A 22,403-nucleotide genomic window follows, 5' to 3' on the forward strand; every position below is an offset into this window, starting at 1 on the left:
ACTCAAAATCTCTTTCTTCTTATTTTGATTTTGCCTCAGAGAAACTTAATTGTCTAGAAACCTCAACCGAAGTTGAATGGATTCTTCACTTTTTTTGAGATTTTTTGTCTCGAGAATTTTCTTTATTTTAACTAGGAAGATTTATTGTCCATGTGCTGCTCTATAACTTTTGTTGAATTTTAGGAAAATTCCTTTAATTGCACTTCTGGGAAGAGATAGTTGGTTAAGCAATTAAAATGTATTCAGTATTTAAAATTAATTTAAAAAAAAATGGTTATATAGATATTCTAGTCTAAAGAATCCAAATTAAAACTTAGCTCTCTGATTGATAGTGCTGCCTAGCGACAAAAATTGTACCACATCCACACTGTCAATCAGTTTTTACCTGAACTAATTTATGTGACAACCTGTGGCCATACCACCATAGTTCAATTGTTAAAAAGAATCAATAAAATTGTAATTAGTGCTATAAGTTAAAACCGTGTCAGTGTTCCATTCGACTTTTATTTTAAAATAATGCAACATGCGTAGAGATTTAGAGATCTTAATCAGTTGTAAGATATCTTCTGCTGTGTGCGCTCCTCCGTAACGTTTGTGAAAGTCTGATGCAATTTAGAATGAGATTACATCTAAGAAAAGAGATGAGATCAAGATTAATTTTAGACTTATCTGTTTAACAAAACCTACAGCAAACAATGAGGTGTTAAATTTAGATTATCGATCAGACAAAAATAAGTTGTTATTGTTTTTCTTTCCAGTGTCAGACCTGCATAAGATTAAAAAATAGAAGCTACAATTTGAACTTAAACAACTAAGTGGAAAAATTGTATTACCTCTGATTTATCTTCTTCATTTTTATTTCTTATGTGTCAGATGTTTGACTAGATTTTCTTTTAGCCCAGGATAAATATATTAACAAAAACATTTGTTTTAGGAAGCAACTAATGTGAAATTTTAAGAAGTTGCAAGATACTGTGGTTACCCAGATGTTGTTTCACATTGTTCTTTGGTAAGTAGGTTTACATTTTGTTCAATGGCAGTATACTGATTTACATTGTTAACTGTTTTCTCATCAACATCCTTCGTCTTACCGTCCAATTAGTTTATTACCTGTACTAGGAAAAATTTTCGAAAAACTTCTTCTCAAACAAATCCTTCCTATCCTCGAAAACTCTTATGTGATCCCAGATCATCAGTTTGGATTTAGACGTAACCACTCTACTATTCAGCAATGTCATCGAGTAGTGGACATAATTGCATCCTCTCTTGAAAAGAAAGAATGTTGTTCAGGGGCTTTCCTTGATGTGCAGCAGGCCTTCGATAGAGTATGGCACACTGGCCTCTTGTGGAAGCTTAAAAATATTTTACCTGCCACGTTTTATTTAATCATAAAATCTTACTTGTCCGACAGGTACTTCAGAGTGCAAATAGGATCTTCTTTCTCCCCACTTAAGCATATCGACGCTGGAGTTCCACAGGGCAGCATTCTGGGTCCTATTCTCTACTCCATTTACACTTCAGACATACCAACAGATACTAACACTACACTTCTCACATACGCAGATGACACCGCCTTACTGTCCACTAATCATGATCCTGTACTTGCTCACAGAAATCTGCAGTCACATCTCTCCTCCTTAGAACAGTGGTTCAAGAGATGGGCTATTAAACTTAATGAAACCAAGTCTCAAAATATCACCTTTACTCTTCGTCGCATTACTCTTCCTCCAGTCATCTATAACCTAACACCTCTACCAGTAGTAAACGTTGCCCGCTACCTTGGGCTTTACTTAGACCGAAGACTTTCTTGGAACCCCCACACTAGACTTAAAAGAACAGAACTGAACAGACGCTATCGACTACTTAAAAGACTCTTAGACAACAGATCAAAACTCTCTCTGGACAACAAAAGACTAATTTATACAGCTATTTTAAAACCCATCTGGGCGTATGGAATAGAGCTGTGGGGTTCAACCAAACGCTCCAATCTTCAAAGGATTCAATCTCTACAATCTAAAATTCTTCGAACTATTGTAAACGCTCCTTTTTATGTCTCCAACCTGACTATACACACTGACCTTAACATTCCTTTTGTCACACAAGTCGCTAAAACAAGATACAGAAAACTCCACTTCAGCCTGCAATCTCATATAAATCCTCTAGCTAAAAATCTTTCTTCTAGAACTCTTCCTGACAACCCGACAAGACGCCGTAAGAGACAGTGGCCTCGTGATCTCCTCTCAAGTGAAGAGAGCGACTAATAGCCTGTTTTGGAGTGTTACCACTGGGTAACTTCTCCACTCGTATTCTTCTGTTATTTGTTGTTACCCTGTTATCACTGTTACTTATAGCGCTAACGCGCTGATTGGAGCAAAAATAAACGCAAAAAAAAAAAAACTGTTTTCTACAAAAAAAAAAATCAGGATTTTATGGCAATGCTTGGATAGACTATAGGTTGGGTCCTGGGTATAGGGTAAGTTCAATGCACTCGGATCCCAACATTCTAGAGGGTCTTGCAATGATAATGCACATGTCAAAAACTTGTTGTAGTCAAGTTCTTTAAACCTGGGCAATTTAATAGATAAATTATTACCTATTAAATTTGAAAAAAAAATATATATATTATTTTAATGTAAGGTGCGTCATTGGCGCCCTGAGCTTTCTTCTGTGCACTGCCAGTCTCCGGACAGTGTTCTCTCGCTACAGATAACACTGTCCATCACCTATAAGAAGGGTCAGCAGCTGGATTCGAACCCGGGATCTCCGCTTTAAAATCCCAGTATACCCTATCACCTCAGTTAATTCCCTCCACTTTATTTTAGTAATATTTAGTTTTGGATAAAAATAATTCTTAAATATTTATCATTTTAACAAAAATGTTAAACCTTAAATCTGACAAAGCCTTCGCCAGCCTATTTAAAAAATTGTAAACATTAATGCACTTCATTTCTATAATTCTAATCTGGAAATAAATTGCTGATATGGCGCCATCTGTATAAAAAAGAAAAGAAGTAATATTTTAAATTTAAATTACTTAATAACAAAAATATATTTATATTTATTTATTTATTTATTTATTTATTATGAAAAAGGCGGTCAATAAATACAGTCTTGTTAGTTTAAAATAAATTTGTATACATATTAAATCTTTTTACAAAGAAAAATATCACCCATCTTGATTCAAGTTTTCTTAATCCTAATATACTTAAGTATAAACAGCGGCGGTACTTTAATAAAGTTCTTTATTTTCCTACTTAAGTTCAGGGAGAGGGTAGTGTTTTTTTTTAAAAAAAAAGTTAATACACCGTCACAACCCACACCTCTCATGATGGAACAGAAATTATTTTTAGGACAGTTATCTTCCTTCTTTTTCAAATCCTAAAATTTATTACCACCAATAAAATATAAGGATTAGTATATTATACTTCAGTAAGTTGAGTTGTGGAGGAGAAGAGAGTTTTTTTGAGATTATTTGAGCAGTAAGTTTAGTGAGATGTATTTCCTTTGCAGCCTCAGTTGGCTTCCAAACTTCATTTTCATCTAGTAGGTATTTTATTGAAGTTAAAGCTTATTTTCCTATAATAAACGTTATTTTCATTATTATTATTATTATTAATTGTCCTGGAGTCCATGTTTCACTAAAGTACAGTATAATGTTTTCGACTATGGAATTATATACTCGTATCAACCTTTTAACTCACGTTAAAACATGGACTCCAGGAAGTCAAGAGAGAGGGAAATTGTTGGCAACTGAAATGGATTTTTGGAGAAGTTGCGTTTGAAAATCTCGTTTAGAAAGAGTTAGAAATTCGGTGACAAGAAAGACTATGGAAGTAAAGAAAGACATTCTCCAAAGAATTAGGGAGAAAAGGATTTGGAGTGGCTTGGACATGTTTCAAGGATGGAAGAGCAGAGGATTCCAAGACGGATCATGGAATGGGTCCCAGAGAGAAGAAGGGTTCCAAGACCGAAGCTGTCATGGCTAAAGATGGCTAAAGAGGATATGGCGTTTCAGTTGAAGACGCAAAAAACAGAGAGTTTTGGAAGAGAAAAATAAAGAATTAAATGAGTTTGGGCGATGGAGTCCTCACTGTGGGGAAAACCCTTAGAAAAAAAAACAAAAAAAGTTATTAATTGACAACCAGGGCGTTTAGAGTTTTATAACCAGGTTTATTATCTGGTCAGGAAGTTCCGGGTTAGGATCTGTGATCTGTAAAGCGGTTTCAAGCTGTAAATTTAAGGATTGCTGGTAAAGTTTAAATCTGTTTTAGGCTAAGCGCACAAGACACGTTTTTTTTCGCGTCTGACTCATAGCGCAATGATTTGAACTTGACCGTCACTTCCTACGGAGATGCGCTATTGAAATGCAGCTATAACAAGCGTACATTCTTTATTCATTAATTCCTAATTAATGGGTCTGCAGAATGATCTAAATGAGGGTAACGTCGGCATATCTTTTGGGTGGAAAATAAACCGGTAAATATACAAAATATATTACTTAATGTTAATAAAATATGATCAGCAGATAAATAGAAAATAGTAAGTGTGGTAAAGTAATGCCAATTTTTTTAAGGCAGGCCTAATAAATTAGGTGTGGTGGACTTAGGCGATTAGCAAACATACTTTACCATTAAATTCTCATATTAAACATTAAATAAAATACAAGGCTTAGACCGGAGTAACGAACCCACTAAACCAACAATACTTCTTAGCATTGCGGGTTTAGCCTATAAGCGCCTAACATACTTAACGATTAAATTCTCATATTAACCATTAAATAAAAAACCAAGGGCTAGAGACCGGGAATCGAACCCACTAAACCAACAATACATCTTAGCTTTGCGGGTCTAGCCTCTAACCGCTCGGCTAACCTGATAGCTAATGTTATAAAACCTACTTACATAATTATTCGTATCTTCTACTTCCCAAAAAGTGTAGAAGATTTACACTCACAATAACTTTTGGTTCATCAATTCGTCAAGTCCAAATATCTTCAACTTTTGCTCGCTACAACATTCATCTACTACGTTCTGGACATTCCCAGCATCTGTTTGAATCTCCTATTTCGGTAATAACTAATCGCTTATATTGGATATCTTCTAGGTCTGGGTAGTTTTCTTATTCCTCTTCTTTCATGGTGTATAGATCGCTTCCTGCTATTTATTTGCGGTTCTAAGTTAAAACTAAAGTAAAAAAATCAGTAGATAAAATAGAAAACAAAAAGAAAATTTATATTCTATTAATACACTCCAGATGGCTGGTTGTTCACTTCACTGAGTAATAAAACAAGCTGAAGAAAATAGCTGTACATAGATACCTAGAGCTAGTTCTAAAAGGGAAATATCTATAAACCTTTGAGGAAATGCAACCAAGATATTCTTTGATTTACAACGCAATCATGGCTCCATTTCTTTCTCTCTCTGTGGTACCTCACCACAAAGGAAATACATTCCCATCTTTAAAATATTTATGCAAAGAAATCTCTGCTGATTTTAAAGCTATAAAAGATTTATCTCCTTATGTACGCGAGCAGCCCAAAGTGACTGACGTCAGAGTGACGTCTACTTGTGAGTCTAAAAATGATCTTAATTTTTTTTTCTTTTAGTAAATTTAGCATGTCTCTTTGTTACTATAAATCCCAGGGTGTCTAATTAAGCGCGATCTTTCCCATTAAGATTGAAACTTTAAGTTATTAATCAGGCTCTAGATTTTGCTTGGGGCTTCATTGTAAGAGAGAAAGAACCAAAAGTGAAGTTCTTGATAGAATGATAAAGCATTTTCGATGAACAAAAAGGGACTTGAAACATAAGTTGGAGGCTGGGAACAATTACCACAATATTATAAATATCGATAAATCATATATCGTAGCTTTTTTTGTGTGATTGAAAAACTCAGTTGTAGTTTAATATAGTTCAGGTCATTTAATCGGCATGATTGCCTTTTTTTTCATCTTGTACATTGCATTTTTTTTTTTTTTTGTACCGGAACCGGTTGTTCTTGTTATTACAATCATCCTAAGTTGTGGAAAGAGACAGGAACTGGGCTTTCAGGTGATACCGCTTTCAGGTGATACCACTTTCAGGTGGTACCAGTTCACCGCCCATTTTTAAGGTCTTCAATGAATAATTCTAAGGATGGCTCCTGCAACTTTGAATGTGAGAGATTTCTAACGTAGGTGAATCACGCTGTCAAATAATTTAGCAGCCTGGAAACTAATCCAGTTTTTTGAGGGAAGCCTCAGGTTTAAGAGGCGAACAGTTAGTTTGGATAACCATATTCCCTGGTGCCACTACATCTTTCCCTCATCACTCTCCAGAATGGGTCATCGCCTTCAAATATCTAGTCCTACCTGGAATTTCCAGGGAGATTGTATAAAGGGAGAGCAATCAGATATTGCAAGGGTATATGAATTAGTAGTAGGGAGATTTATTCCCCTCCTAAACTTGATAATAACTATTTAGCCTCTCTAGAGCAGCCACAGGAAGAATTAAGGAGATGGTTTTAGGAGATGAGACACCCCTGAGATCATCAACTGTTCTCTCTAACACCTGTCCTAGATATTCTAGGGGTTCCATTTATCCATGCCTCAGCTATAAGATGAAAAGTTGTAAATGATTATGGATTGCCCCAGTTCGGGGACAAGTCCTCATACAGTCTCTGTTGTAGGAGCTCCTAGGAGCACCGTAATGGGCAGCACGCGTACATAGAGTTCAGATTTTACTCTAAACTTGCTTACTATTAGCATTTTCACGGTTGGGTTATTGTAGCAATCCTAAAAGAGATATTGATTGACACTGAGGATTGTTAGTATTTTATGTGTTGATCTCTGATTGATCTGTTGTCTTTAGAATAAATTAGTACCTATTTTGTTTCGTCTAATCAAAGAGATCAGTTTCAATTTGAGAATTACAAAGTATGTATCTCTTCAATGTTTCAATCTGCGGTCATTTCCTGTTTCGCAGTTCTCAGGAATGTCTTCTAGCCCTTCTTTTAGTGCCGCGAGTTGATTTCCTGCAAACCACAGTTCATATCCTAAGCATTTTGAGCAATTTTAACCCTAGACATTGCCACGTAATTACTTAGTAACTTTCTAACTTCTCAAAATAAATGAATGCGTTGAAATTATTTTTTTCCCTACGTGACTAACATCTGCTGCAGTTCTAGCCAAGATGAAAATATAGGTGGGTGTCCTTCACAGTTAGCTGGGCAAGGCTATTATTAAAAACTAAATCATATGATGAAACCATTGGTGATTCCTAGTCAGCGCCCCCATATTTGGCTTTGGAAAATATTTGGCAGAAAAAGTAATTTATCTGTCTAAACTTTTGTGTTTTCATTTATTTTTTCTTACTTAGTATTGCGTAAGAAAAAATTCCAACTGGACGTAAATGAATGAAAAATAGCCGAAAGTATTTTCTTTCTCTGGCGATGTTAGTGTGTGTGTGTGTGTGTGTGTTCAGATGTGTTTACAACAAAAAGTAATGCTTTTCAATCACCTAGTTTTAAACGGGAGACTGGTATGTTTAAGAACAAATCTATATTTTGGTTTTACCGTTAGGGGTCAAAGTTTACTGGTTTGTTTATAGCACACGTACAGTTTTGTTTGTTGCATTTTCTTATCTGATTCATTCAATCAGTATGAAAAGTTCTTTTCAACAGCGAATTCTTTCTAAATTGGAGCTAAAGTTCATTTTGAAAGTGTTTAAGTAAAGAAAAATTGTTTAAAATACTACTACTAACTTCTATTCATATTTTATGTTCCCTATAATAAAAGTTCTTTAGCTGGAAAAGATCTTAATCTTACTCACTAAGGCTGGAAACATAGTGGAGCGGCGAGCAAAGCGGCGATGATAGCGAAGAGCAAAGCGGCGAAATCAAACAGAAGTTAACATATGGGACCGCGCATAGTGGCGAGCAAAGCGAAGATAGAGCAACTCTATCTATTTCTAGTGTTTGTTTTCGCCGCTTTGCTCTTCACTATCATCGCCGCTTTGCTCGCCGCTCCACTATGTTTCCAGCCTAAGATATCTAAAAGAGAATCTAGGACGCAAATGGGAGCTAACCAAAACTCTTTCAAATCAAAGTTACTTACTAAGAAGACAAAAGCCATTTTATTAAAAAAAAAAAAATCGTCAGTAAGTCCTAAAATATGGACAACAGAATTTCGGATTATGATGCCGACGAACAAAGAATCGATTTGTTGTTTAAATTAAAAGAAGAACCGGCAAAGAATTTACGGACAAAAGAATGATTTTTTGGCGATTTGGATTTAATAAAGAACATCATCCAAATAAATAGACTTCGATAGGTAGATCTTTTGCAAATAAACTGGCTGCAAAAAAAAAGGATTACAATCCCAAGGGAAAATAAAGGATAGGCCGGCCAAAGATAAGATGCCTGGACTAGGTTAGTAATTAGGTCGTGGGTGAATAGGATCTGGGAAGCGGAAATAATTGTCATGTTTTGTACTTAATAAAGGAACATTGTAAGTATTGGAGGCGGTATAAGTTTTAGCTGTAAGATGAACCCCTCAACTCCAGTTCACAGATAGATTAGTGGACGGAACCGCGCCCCACGGCACCGCAGCCACAAGAGGCTTATTGTGCCTTTTCGTAAGTTTGTTTTGGCTTTTTTTTTGGCTTTGGCTTTCGCCATTAAATTAGAGTGGCTCCCCGGCTTTAGAGCTCACCCTCCAGACCCGTCCGCTTAATCAGACTCTTAATTCTGGAGAGTGGCTCCTGGGTAAAGCTCTCAGGCCTTGGTTTTTCCTCCCCGAGAAGTAATATCCTTAGCCATACGAGCCTCTCACACTGACACAACACGTGCAGGGCCGTTTCCTCTTCTTCCGGGCAGATCCTACAAAGGCTAGCATCTGCCAGGCCCATGCGATGCCTGTGTTTCCTGAGCCTGCAGTGGCCAGTTAATAGGCCTGCAATTCTCCTTATGGCCCCACGGCCTTGGCGGATTAATTCTGCGGTCAGTGGCTTTCACCATACAGTCAGCATCGTCTAGTCTAGGTGCTTATCACTGGAATATCACTCACTCTCCATTCTTACTTATAAATATCGTACATTCGCTTCACACATTCATCCCTCTACTATATACAACTATTTACATACAAACTTACAACTAATGGATGGATCAGTACTCCATATTCCTGGCATCCTTATAGCTTAACCGAAATTGAAATCATGTAATCCTTTCGTAAGTTCAAATTGGTTTTAAGAGTACTTTGTGTGCATGCATCATCTTGCAAAAAGCTTGCACATATTTCATTCTTGATTAGGGTAGAGTTTTGTTTGGTGACTTTTTTGATGACTGATTCTTTATTCTAAAAGGCAGAAAGATAATTGGCAATTTCAGTCAAAATTTCAGTCTTTGATAAAAGGTTGGCAAAAAATATGAATTTAGAAATTATTAATGAAATATGCAAATAATCTTTCTCCTTTTTGGAATAGTTCTTATCGTAAAAACATTCATTTCTTATCTTTATCTTTCAAATTTCTACAATAACATTCTTCAGACAGTAACTTAACAATTACTCACCACATACCTTAGGTTTTTCCAGCCCTATTGTTTTCACCCTTCCCTTACCTCTATACAAACCCGCTTTTCCGTGAATCCTTAACAGTTATGATGATATAGCTCTACATTAAACTTCACAAATTTTTTTTTTTTTATGATGTAAGTGTTTCCAAATTATTTATTATATTTATCTATCTATTTAATTTTATGTCTTAGAAATAATTTTTATTTATTTATTTTATTTTTTCAATTTTATCTGTATTAGTGTAATATTCCTTTTGTACAGACCCTGAAGAAGGTGGTAAAAATTACCGAAACGTTGGTATAAAGCAAAAAAGTTGTTTTTATTCGATATTCCCCAAAAATCATCTATCAACAACGGTCGAAAAAACCAAAAATCCATCATTGTAAAAACTTCTTCTAATTTACGTACAGTACTCTTTCGATTTCCAATCGCTCAATATCGTACTTTTAACCTCCTAAGATAGTTTCATCCTTACAGAGGTCACCCTTAAGTTTAATACTTGAAAGAGAATTACGCTTGTTTTAATTTCGCCTTCCCATTTCTTCATTACAAAATTACAGGAAATTTGGATGATTTCCTGTGGCAATGAACGGCCGAGAAAGAACAAATTTTGGACTTCACCGAAGTACTCAAAATACATCCAAATTGACAATAGACCACTTGAATTTCAAACTTTACAAACATATCAAAAACCTTTAAATTATCTTTGTGCACAGCCGAGAATCGTTAATCCTATCCACGTAGACCCGTTGGTATTCTTAATTCTGACTCATTCATTGAAGGAGTGGATTAAGGAAAAAAAACTGCCTGTGAAAGAGAGTTATTTCCTGAATTTCTTCCTCTTTTTCGTTCATTAAAAAAATAAATAAATAAATAAGGAGTAGCAATCAAATTCATTTACTCCTAAACGTTAAACTCATTTCCCTTTAGTGGTTGTGCCCAGGATGGTAAAAGCGTGGGCTAAAAGAAAAGATTTTTAAAGCTACAGTTTGCTTGATGTAGTTTATTTACATTCAAATTGTCCAACCAAACACTTTGGGACACATACATATTATTTTTATACAAAACGATAAATAAGGAGTTTATGTACAGGATCTGATGTCTCCCAGGTTTCTCTTTAGAATTCCACTACCTCTTTTCTCTACGAACTCTTCTTGTTATTTATTCTTTCTGTTACTCTACTTCTTCAAGTTACCAGAAAATATCCTCTCTCCTCTCCATCTTGATTTCCGCCCAAGCTGCTTATTTCTCTCCTTGATCTGTTATTTGATTAAATCTTAAAAGAAATAAATGTACACACATATATATACATATATATTCCCCATGGTCACTATCAACGTCTAGAAAGCTAATAATATTCCCTCAGAAGTCATCTTTGCAGATCTTAAGTTTCCAGTCTAAACTTCTTAAATCTATTTTATTATATTAGTTTGGATTCTTTATTTTTTAAGATTTACTTCATTTAAGAGACAACAAGTCTTTTACTTAAATCGCTAAATCGTTTCAAAGCCGGTTTAACGCCTCTCCACTGCCTCCCACGAAGTTCTGTAGTTTGTCACAAATATACTAAGGGCATCGTCTGCGTATTTGCAAGAACCAGATTTCTTGTTGTGTCTGTGTTCTTTTTTTTTGTGTGTGTTTAAGAAATAGACCGGTTATCTTAGTATATAGGGTTGTATTTTTCTTTAATGCTTGGACATTCTCGTCCATGAATCAGATTCAAGTCCATTCAGTAAAATAACTCTTCAGCTGTGTATCACTTAACAATGATTCAAACTTGAATCAGCTCCACCAAGTTGTTGAGAATAAATTTCCTCCCGTCTACTCTATTTTCATTCTTAAAAGCATTTTTATTTCTTCACTGAATTCCTGATTCATTCTTAACATGAATCTACTAAATCTTGAATTAACTAAGAAGAGGTGGGCATTGGTAAAAAAAAATATTAAAGAACAATAAAAGATCTTCTACTCATATTTATGGCTAAACAAATCGATTTTAATTAATTTTATGGTTTTCCAGGTGTTATATCATTTGGAGTGTGGTGGTTACAACGGCTTGGACAACTTCACCGGATTTATTATTAGTCCCGCGTCCTTCTTCGCTAGACTCAGTTCCTTTGAAATTATGGGCCAATGCTAGGAAAGCTGTTCTTCGTCCAAGATCTAGAGATCTACATCAGAGTACATTGATGGCCGCCCTACAACCGCATTATGATCCAAAATGGATGAGCCTAAGCAAACCACAACGTCAACCAGCAAATGTAAGGATATTTAATATTGAGTAAATGATTTTTTTAATAACTGTGTAAATCTTATCCTGATTTCGATAAAATTTTGGCAGGATAATATGGGGTTAGGGTTTCCTTACGTAACGTTAAAGTGCTGTGCTAGCAGGAACTATTGCAGTCGTCTCAAATTATTCACGCGTGAACTCGCTAACGTTCTTACAACTTCCATTTTACAATTCTAAAACATGCGTATCCCTTAAATACCTACTAGGACTCTTTAATTTTATTTCAGCATTTGTGTATAAAAAAAAGACGTTCTAATAGAAGAATTTGAGACAAAGTAAAAAAAAACTGAAAAACTTATGTTACAAAAATTCATTTACTGAACGACTTTAAAGTGTTTAAGGAATATAAAATTCCATCAGCCTCTCAGTAGATCACCAGTCCAATTCCAAACTTGACACTTTACGCTTTTTAAAATAATTCACAACACTATTCGCACTAAAACTGTATATCACGCACCAAGTATAACTTAAACACAATTTATAAAATAGAACTTCACTTTAACACCAATAACGAATTAAAAATTACCGCCGATAACTGGCCAGTGAGATCAGCTGGTAAATGAAGATTATCTAAGCAGAGTGACCCATTTTTTTTCATTTATTTTTATTCTTAATCTACAAAAATAAAATGAAATTAGTGAGAATGAGTAATTAGCTAATGAGGGATTTTATTTCATTCATTAACAAAAAAAAAAGTAAATAAAAAATAAAGTTGAGTCACTCTGCTTAGATAACCTAACTATACCAGCTGATCAGTTACCGGCGGCCATCTTTAACTCGTTCGTGTGTCTCTTTATTATCGTGATTTTTTAAATGAATATTAGTGCGTGTTAAAGTGAAGTACTATTTTATAAATTGTGTTTAAGTTATACTTAGTGCGTGATATACAGTTTTAGTGCGAATAGTGTTGTGAATTATTTTAAAAAGTGTCAAGTGCTATTGGACTGGTGATCTACTGAGATGCTGATGGACTTTTATATTATTTAAACACAGTAAGTCTTTCTTATCAATTTCTTATTTTAAATTTCAATTATATTTTTATTATTCTTGCATGAAATAGCATGTTATTTAATTATTACTTACAAATTAATATTAGGGCTACGTCATGACTACGTTCAGTGTTGGTTAATTCTTTAATTTTGAATCCTACAAAAAGTATTTAAATTAATTTCTAATGTAATGTATTCCCAAATCTTTTTATTTTTATTGACTTTAAATTTAAAATTAGCATTCATGGTTTCCCCATATAGTTTTTTGGAATTGATTTCCATACCTTCTTAATGTATTATTTATCTTTTTTAATCGACTATAAGTTCTGAATATTGTTTTTGTTTCTTCAAATTGTTTTCTTGGATATTCTCTTTATAATTGACTAAAAGTAGAAAATTGTCTTGCTTCGTTATTCCAAATTAGTTTTTTGGACTGGATTTCTATTCTCCTTTACTGCATTCTTTAATCTTTCTTTTTTAATTGAATATAAGTTTATAATTAGCCTTTTTGTTTCCCTAATTGTATTTTAAGAATTAATTTCTAAAACTTTTTAATGTACTCTTTAATATTATTTTTTTAAACGACTATAAGGTAAAAATTACCTTTCTTAGTTTCCCTAAATTGTTTTTTTGGAGTAAATTTCTATTCTTCTGTATTCTTTAATATTCCCATATTAATCGACTATAAGTTTAAAAGTACGATTAATAGTTACATCCAAATTGTTTTTTTGGAATTGATTTCTAAACCTTTTTAATGCATTCTTTAATATTTTTTTTTTTTAATTGACTATCAGTTTAAATAGTTATTTATTTAACAAGTGTGGAAAGTAGTACTTTTCCTCACGCGAGGCAGGGTTTGCACGCACGAGCGAGCGAAGCGAGGCGAGTGCAAGTGCAAATTGCCGAGTGTGAGGAAAATACTTAACACTCGAGTTAAATATTATATTTTTTCTGCAACCATTAGATTTATTAACTAAAAGAATTAAAAATTTCATTTTTATAGTCTACAAAAAGTAATTTATTTATTATAAACATTTATTGTTATATTACAATTATTTACATTACTTACGTATTTACATTACTTATTACATTTTCTGCTGTTTCTTTTATTGATGGAGGAGTGTTTTCTAAACAGGAATCACTAGAATCCATTTTAAATTTCTATAAGGTAACACTATAACCTTTTTAACTGTTATAATTAAAAATATCTAATTATTTATTAAAGTATTATTTTTATTTCTATATTCCTTTCAATTTTTATTTTATTTTTTAATATTCGTTTTTTAATTATTTAGTTACGTTAAATAAGCTTATTAAAGATTTACAGAATATATTTATGTTAATAACAAAACTTCTTATATCAAGGAAGCACAATAAAGTTTTTCCACACACTAGTGCGGAAAGTGACACTAATGGGAATTTTTCCCCACTAGTGTGGGAAGTTGGGCATTACACAGCTGATTTTAATTGAGTAATGAGAACTTCCCCACATGGTTGCAGAAAAATTACTTTTTATTGTTTCTATTTGAGTGGATTTCTATTCCTTTTAACTGCATTCTTTAATACTCCCATTTGAATCGACTATAAGTTTAAAATTAGAATTAATGGTTACATCGAAATTGTTTTTTTGTAGTTGATTTCTAAACCTTTTTAATGCATTCTTTAGGCCTCCCTTTTTATTCGATTATAAATTTATAATTAGCCTTTTTGTTTCCCTACTGTTTTTTGGAATGGATTTCTATTTTTTTTTTTACTGCATCCTTTAATATCCTTCTTTTTTTTTAATCGACTATATTCACTATATAAATTTTGAGCTTTAACACCTAATTTTTCGGATCCAATTGGTCTTAAAATGTGTAGTTCCGTTTTAATCCTCAAAAATTGTAATTCTGCACGAAGAGAATGTATTTCCCTTTTACAAGAGGAAGAAAATCTATAAGCAGGACATGGGAAAGTGTTCCTTCTTCCGCCGTTAAATTTGAAACATCTTTAAATTGCAAAACAAAGCTTTAATAAATTTGATTTGTCATGAAAAAATGATTGCATAGAATTGCATGGTTTTGTGTTTGTTTTTATATTTGTATCTTTTTTTAATATCTCAAAGCGATGATTAAATATAAATTTACAGTTTGCAGAGATAAAAGTACCGTATTTATTTCTTTTTCATAATTTATATTCAGGACTTTAAAAATGTTTAAGGACAGGCAATAAACGCCCTACGCGTTTCAATCTAAATAATATTAACTCATTTTTACAGATTGAATTACTTATTGCAACAATGAAATTACCTCTGAAGGTGGTATTTTATTACTTCTGTTCTTTTTGTTTACAAATTATAGATTTATGTAAACATTTATGATCTTTTTTTTATACTCTATAGAATACAAAATTTATTTAGAGGAATATTTTCTAGTAATTGTCAAGTTAACGAATGAAAACGTGGGTGGCAAGTAGTAAGTGCTTGAATAAGTGCCATCATAGACTTAATACAAAGTGTATTTCTATTGGGAGAGCAACTGACAACTTAGCCACCCATCTGTAATGTATCTATTCCTCCACTTGCCTCCAGAAGAATTTATTATGATCTCTCTTTCCTCTGCAAACTTCAGACTATCTTTTACCTTCTTTCTCTAATTTCTTTTAATATCTCTCATCCCGTATTACATCTTCTCAGTTCAATGTACCGTACTGCAAGCATAATTACGTTTTTTACTCCTCTATTTTTCGTATGATGCGGACAGCCAATCATTTTGACTTAGATTTCTTTGACTGACAGTTTCTAAATAAAGTCAGATGTCAACTATTTCTTTGAACTATTTATTAATAGTTAATGTTGTTGTTTTTGTAAATTGGATTATTGATCCGATTTTTATTTAAAATAGAATTTACAGTACTTCATTCTCATCGCCAAAATGTATTTTTTTTTTTTTGGCATTGGCTTCCGCCATACAGCCAGCATCGTCTAGGTGCTTATCACTAGAATATCACTCACTCTCCATTCTTACTTACAAATACATTCGCTTCACACATTCATCATTCTACTATATACTGCTATTTACATAAACTACTGCTAATGGATGGAGCAGCACTCCGAAATTAAAATCACGTAATCCTTCTCTAATAATTTTCTTCCATTCATTCTAATCGGCTATAACTTTTAAATACATTCATATTTCATTGCTAGCTCTGCTATAGATTTAAGCACATAGATGTTGGTGGAGAATATAATGTCTTCGTAGCGAAATGGTGCATCTAAATATCTGTATATGCCTTCAAACGTTCGTTTCCTTTCCACCACATAACGTGGACATATCATTATTATATGTTTGAAATCCACCTCCTCCTCATTACAATCTACGCAAAGAGGAGAGGACCTTTTTGTTGATCCTGTGTAGATACGATCCGCACACCTCGTGGTTCGCTCTCAGCCTGCTTATTTTCGTAACAACCCATTTATTAGTGACAGTTCCCTTAAACCATGGTTGTCTAGGTAACTGATCTGCCATAGTTTTAAAGAATCTCCCTTTATTACCATTACTTTAATCTGTCAGCCAGTTTTGTAGTGCTGCTTTTGCAATTATACCCTTGATATCGGTGTGTGGTAATTTATAATTAGCCATTTCCCTCACTATTGGTGGCTTCCTTTGCAAGTTTATCAACAATTTACATTTTCTTTTATACCACAATGACCACGTTGTATTTCACGTTCGCCTCGAAAGTAATAATTTTGCCCCAATGGGCTACGATGAAATAATTACTATAACCCTTACTAAGTAACTCTCTGTTGGCACCTCCCAATTTGTACTTCGAGTGTGATAACTCAATTTATAAAGTATGATTAATAATGCAATGTAATCAAGTCGATAAAAACAATCAATCTTTTTCGATTAAACCTTTTGGTACCTTTTTTTGAGTTTTAACTTCCTCTTGTTCCTAAGGGAGGTTCCGAGATCATGTCAAACGAGTTTTCATTGAGAATACATGTCTTCATCCGTCATCAGGGGTATTTTAATCAGTTTAGTGTAGAGAATTCCACTTCACTTCTGCTTCCGACTCATTCTACGCTTATTCGATTTCTTTAGACGTACGTAATGTCAAATAATGTTCAGAGAAATTAATTTTGTTTTCACTTTTAATTACAACTTTGTTTGAACATTAAATTTCTTTGTAATGAATGGTACGTAGACTATTGTACAATTAATTTAGCAGGAACCAGGCGAACGACGTTCGACCGCAGCGTTAAGAGAGGCGGCAGCTAATTTACCATTTAGCGACACGCTGAGAGAGTGGCTAGTCTCCAGGGCTTCATGTCCGGTTTCCTTTACTTGGAGCGATCTGGGACACGATTTCTGGCCACGTTATGTCAAAACAGCGACATGTCCTCGGCCGGCCGTTGGAACTTGTTCCTGGCCACCAGGCATGTCTTGCCTGCCAGCGCCGCCAAAGAACTTACAGATACTTAGATGGCATTGCAGGTAATCATTTTATTTGATAAATTTTGGCACATTAACTATTGGTTTTCTGGCAAAAAGATATCATTTTGCAAACTGTAATAGTATGATTATCGTAGTTATCAGTGAGAATATTTTAAATTGTTTCGTCCTTATTTCCTGTGATAATGGAAACTCATTTGGTACAACCAGGATGCTGCCATTGATACCCAGCCATTTATGGATGACGGTTCTTGTAAAATAATTCGTTTTTTTTTTTAGACATCATTGCTAAGAGTTCTTCGAGTCTAGTGTTGGGATTCATGAGAATGGTTTAATTAGCTCCCTCGGAAGCTTCAGCATCGTTGAGCGAGCGTCATGAATGGAATGGAAAACCTAAACGTTGCGTACCAGCTGAAGGCTTTACCAAAAAAAAATCTCTCACTTAAAAAGACATATATTTCGAATTTCCATTTTGGGATTTCACTAGAATTTCATATTTTGTTTCTCGAAAACGCCACGAATAATTTTCTATTCATGGCAAAACCAAAGGCTTACAAAAACAGTTTAATATAAATTCACCCATCTGGGCGTATGGAATAGAACTGTGGGGTTCAACCGAACGCACAAATCTCCAAAGGAGTCAATCTCTTCGAACAATTGTACACGCTCCATTTTATGTCTCCAACCTGAACTATACACACAGACCTTAACATTCCTTTTGTCACACAAGTCGCTGAAAACACGATACAGAAAACTCCACTTCAACCAGCAAATCTCATATAAATCCTCTAGCTAAAAATCTTTCTTCAAGAACTCTTCCTGACAACCCGGACAAGTCGTCTTAAGAGACAGTGGCCTTGTGATTTCCTCTGAAGTGAAAAGAACGACTAATAGCCCTAATGTTTTTGGAGTGTTACTACTGGGTAACTTCTCCACTCGTATAATTCTGTTATTTATTGTTACTGTTATCACTGTTACTTATAGCGCCCAAATAGATTGTAGCAAAAATAAACGCCCAAAATAAATATATATCAATTCTTATTTGTTTGTTGTTTCTTTTTTATCACAGATTAAGAAAGAATTCCCGTAAAAAGAAACCAATAGAGAATAACGTTTGGACTGGTAACGATAAGAAAGCACCGGAGCCTAGCAAGAAGAGGAAAGGCCGAAGACGGAAGTATAGATGCATGTGGGTTAAAGCCTCTTATCCAGTGCCAGGAGATTGTGTATGCGGCTGTGGTTGATGCATTCAGTGCATCTTTTTTTCTTTAAGTTCTGTCATTGATTAAATTGTTAAGATGCAGTTTTTATTCCATCCAGTTCAATGTTTACACTCGAATCAGTTTATTAGGTCTTAATTGTGAGGAGGAGAAGATTCAATTCCAGTTTTAAAATATCTTTAGCGCATTTAAGAAAAAAAAATATTTTAAAATGAAATGCTATCGTTCGATTGAAATGCTATCGTTCGATTGAAATGCTATCGTTCGATTGAAATGCTATCGTTCGATTGAAATGCTATCGTTCGATTGAAATGCTATCGTTCGATTGAAATGCTATCGTTCGATTGAAATGCTATCGTTCGATTGAAAAAAAAATCTACGAAAATTAGTAATTAAATACCCAAATTTTCTTTCAAAAAACAAAGAAGACTATTATTGCTCTATAAAATTTACATTCCGCCTAGGTTTGTATTGTAAAATTTGCTAGAAAACTATAATTATTATTTTGTAAATAAATTGTTCCTTTTTACGTGGTTAATCTCATTATTATCGGCTTTAAGAGACTGTATTTATGTATGTAAATTATTTTTGTATGTATTCAAATAAAATATTAGGTTTTTTTTCCCTTTTTTTCAATTACATTTATTTCCACCATGTTCACGAAAGCAGGATTGTTGAACAAGAAAGTAGAAAGAGGGACTAGAAGAAGGAAAGAACATGGTCCACCTTTATGTTCTTACCTGATTTTTTGGTCCTTTACCTAATTTAGATCCTTATTGATCCATCTGTTTCCTAAGTAATCTTGTTTTACACTAGTAGACGATTGTGAAGCCTTCCTTTTTGGGAGCAATGAAGAATTTTAGTGGGATGCGCGATTGCTTGATGAACCTTTGTGAAAAGCTATGATAATATATCTGGGTTTTTTTTTTTTTTTTTTTTTTTTGCCATTGGCTTCCGCCATACAGCCAGCATCGTCTAGGTGCTTATCACTAGAATATCACTCACTCTCCATTCTTACCTACAAATACATTCGCTTCACACATTCATCATTCTACTATTTACATAAACTACTGCTAATGGATGGAGCAGCACTCTGTGCTCCTGCCATCCTTATAGCTTAACCAAAATTAAAATCACGTAATCCTTCTCTAAGCATTTTCTTCCATTCATTCTAATTCGGCTATAGCTTTTAAATACATTCATATTTCATTGCTAGCTCTGCTATCGACTTAAGCACATAAATGTTGGTGGAGAATATAATGTCTTCGTAGCGAAATGGCGCATCTAAAAATACCTGTATATATCGTCAAACATTCGTTTCCTTTCTACCACATAACGTGGACATATCATTATTACATGTTTGAAATCCTCCTCCTCATTGCAATCTACGCAAAGAGGAGAGGACCTTTTGTTGATCCTGTGTAGATACGATCCGCACACCGCGTGGTTCGCTCTCAGCCTGCTTATTGTCGTAACAACCCATTTATTAGTGACAGTTCCCTTAAACCATGGTTGTCTAGGTAACTGATCTGCCATAGTTTTATAGAATCTACCTTTATCACCATTATTGAAATCTGTCTGCCATTTTTGTAGTACTGCTTTTGCAATTATACCCTTGATATCGGTGTGTGGTAATTTATAATTAGCCATTTCCCCCACTATTGGTGGCTTCCTTTGCAAGTGTATCAACAATTTACATTTTCTTTTATACCACAATGACCCCTTACCCACAAAAAAATTAATGCAGACTCCCTTCTCTTTAAAAATGGCAATATCTGGGCTTTCTTATCACTTTGTGAAAGAAGGTGAAATTATACAAAATGATCGAATAAAAAGTAAATAATTTGTAATATACTACTTACTCTCTTCTTTCGGGGACGCCTCCGCTTCGGAATACAATCTAATTTTTGACCTTTTAAGGCAGCTTGATGACAATGGTTTCATTAATTTTATTGCCTTTTAATTGTTGTTAAGAAGAAAATGGAGTGGAAAACAGAAAAACAAATTAAATTTACCCCCATATTTGATGAGTTATTAAATTATTTGAAAATCTTTGAAATGGGTATTATTTTTTGCATCGAAGGGGATCATTTGAAAGCATTAAAATTTAAATACAAAGAAAATTCCTACTTATCCTCACATACTCTAAATGACATCATTATTATTTTTAAAATGCTTAATAGCAATCTCATGCTCAGTTTTATTATTCTTTCCTTTTTTCTAAAAATAATTTTCAAGGTAAAAAAAGACACTTAATTCATCAAAATTTTATCAGTTTAAAAGTGAATTGAAAATGTACGATTGTTGTATACTAAATAGGTAGAATGGCATTGGCACAAGGTTGCAATATATTATTTTGCTGGAGAAGTTGTTTATTCCTAAAATTCCTTTATTGCTTGAGAACATAATTTTATAGTTTACCTGTTCTCTGAGATTGTTCAGTTTATTGAGATCTGAATAACCTGAATATTAATTGAATGCTGATAAGTGCACATTTACTCGTGAGACTAAGTTACTTGCCCGAATCAGTAGGAACATATCCATATCCGAGAAAGTCCGCTACCTGTGTTCCACTTAGATAGTCTAGACTAAGTTGGAACCTAAATTGCCTTTCTGAAAAGACTACTAACAGAAAAGCCAGATGAAACGACTTTCTTAGACCAAATTCCACAGTGAATTATTGGCCATTTACAAATCACTTTTATGACCGATATGAGTCTACAGAACGGAACATTGAGGATTCGCAAGCCGACCAGTACCTAGAGAAGAAACTTCTTCCAACCCAAAATTGATCGTCCATGTTCCTTTCTATGATACCCACCTTAATGACCTCAACATGCCGTTTATTTCCGAATTAATCCGATCACTTTTTCAGCTCCTTTATTCTGTATTTATACTTTACATTGCACTGAGTATTAGTTCATACCATGACAACTATATTTCAACATATTCGAATTCACTGAACAATATTAAGAACAAACATTTATCCCCAAAATATTAATAATATTTTCAAGTTTTTACTGTGTGCAGATAGAGTGAAAAATGGTTTACGAAATCTACCCCAATTAGACCCATTTGGGTTCTCTTATATGATAAGTAAGGAACGGATTTTTATGTATTTAAAAATGCCAAATATTTAATTAAAATATGCATTTATTTTCGTCAATTATGTGGTAAATATGTGATTTTCTTAAAATATTTTCTGGAATATTTAAGTAAAATGGACTTTTTTTTTTATGAAAATGATTTTTTTTGGGGGGGGGGGCAAGTTATAATTATTTATACAAGAAAAGAACATTTTTACAATTTATAATAATTTATTAGGAACAAAATAATTACAAAATGTTTTTACAAGTTATAATGATTTATACAACAAAGAACATTTTTACTATTTATAAAAAGATGTGTTAAATTTTCAATTTTGAAAACTTCACTCTTCGAAATTGTTTGCAACCACATGAAATTTCAAATGTTGGAACGTAAAGTGACGACGAACTGGGCGTAAGATGGACTTGTAACGACTAAAAGATCGTTTAGCATCTACAGATCTTATAGGTGCCTTGCTGAAAGAAGTTATCTCGTTGGTTGTAAAGGGTACACGATGTTCTGAGGTGACTTCTGTTCCACTGATAATATCAGAAATCTGGCAGATGGTCTCCCACCCTTTGTTCTTGCTCAGTACTTCTACCAGTTTTGATCTGATCAGATCTCCCTTACTCCCAGGAAAAAGTTCTGCTGGAAACTCGCGAAAATATTTAGCAACCAGTTGTTTGTTTGAGACCGATTTTCGTGGCATTTCACCCATAAAAGAATACACTAAGTGACCGAACGAAATGAATTGGACACTTCAACGAACGAGCTGAAAGAACAGACAACGTCAGACAACTTCAAAGAACTAACAAGTGCCCGTCACTGTTT

At 33.9% G+C, this 22,403-nt stretch overlaps 1 protein-coding gene across 3 annotated transcripts in view; it reads left to right on the forward strand.

The window, feature by feature from the left end:
- The window catches only part of LOC141446010 (noggin-like), a 32,964-nt gene extending 13,854 nt beyond the window's left edge, over nucleotides 1–19,110 (forward strand). Inside the window, exons 1-5 of one of the 3 annotated variants that reach the window (XM_074112346.1) lie at nucleotides 564–700; nucleotides 935–1,009; nucleotides 11,571–11,811; nucleotides 17,039–17,307; nucleotides 18,335–19,110. In XM_074112346.1, the coding sequence (XP_073968447.1) occupies nucleotides 987–1,009; nucleotides 11,571–11,811; nucleotides 17,039–17,307; nucleotides 18,335–18,509 (708 nt within the window). In that variant the 5' untranslated portion in view covers nucleotides 564–700; nucleotides 935–986 and the 3' untranslated portion in view covers nucleotides 18,510–19,110. Of the gene's footprint in view, nucleotides 1–563; nucleotides 701–934; nucleotides 1,010–11,570; nucleotides 11,812–17,038; nucleotides 17,308–18,334 lie in introns of those variants that run through there. The other 2 variants (XM_074112345.1, XM_074112347.1) reach the window with 2 other exon arrangements.
- Nucleotides 19,111–22,403: the final 3,293 nt, after the last annotated feature.

The sequence above is a fragment of the Rhodnius prolixus genome, unplaced genomic scaffold, assembly GCF_049639745.1.
Source record: "Rhodnius prolixus isolate KJV_2025 unplaced genomic scaffold, Rpr scaffold_1, whole genome shotgun sequence".
In the NCBI taxonomy this organism is placed as follows: Eukaryota; Metazoa; Arthropoda; class Insecta; order Hemiptera; family Reduviidae; genus Rhodnius; species Rhodnius prolixus.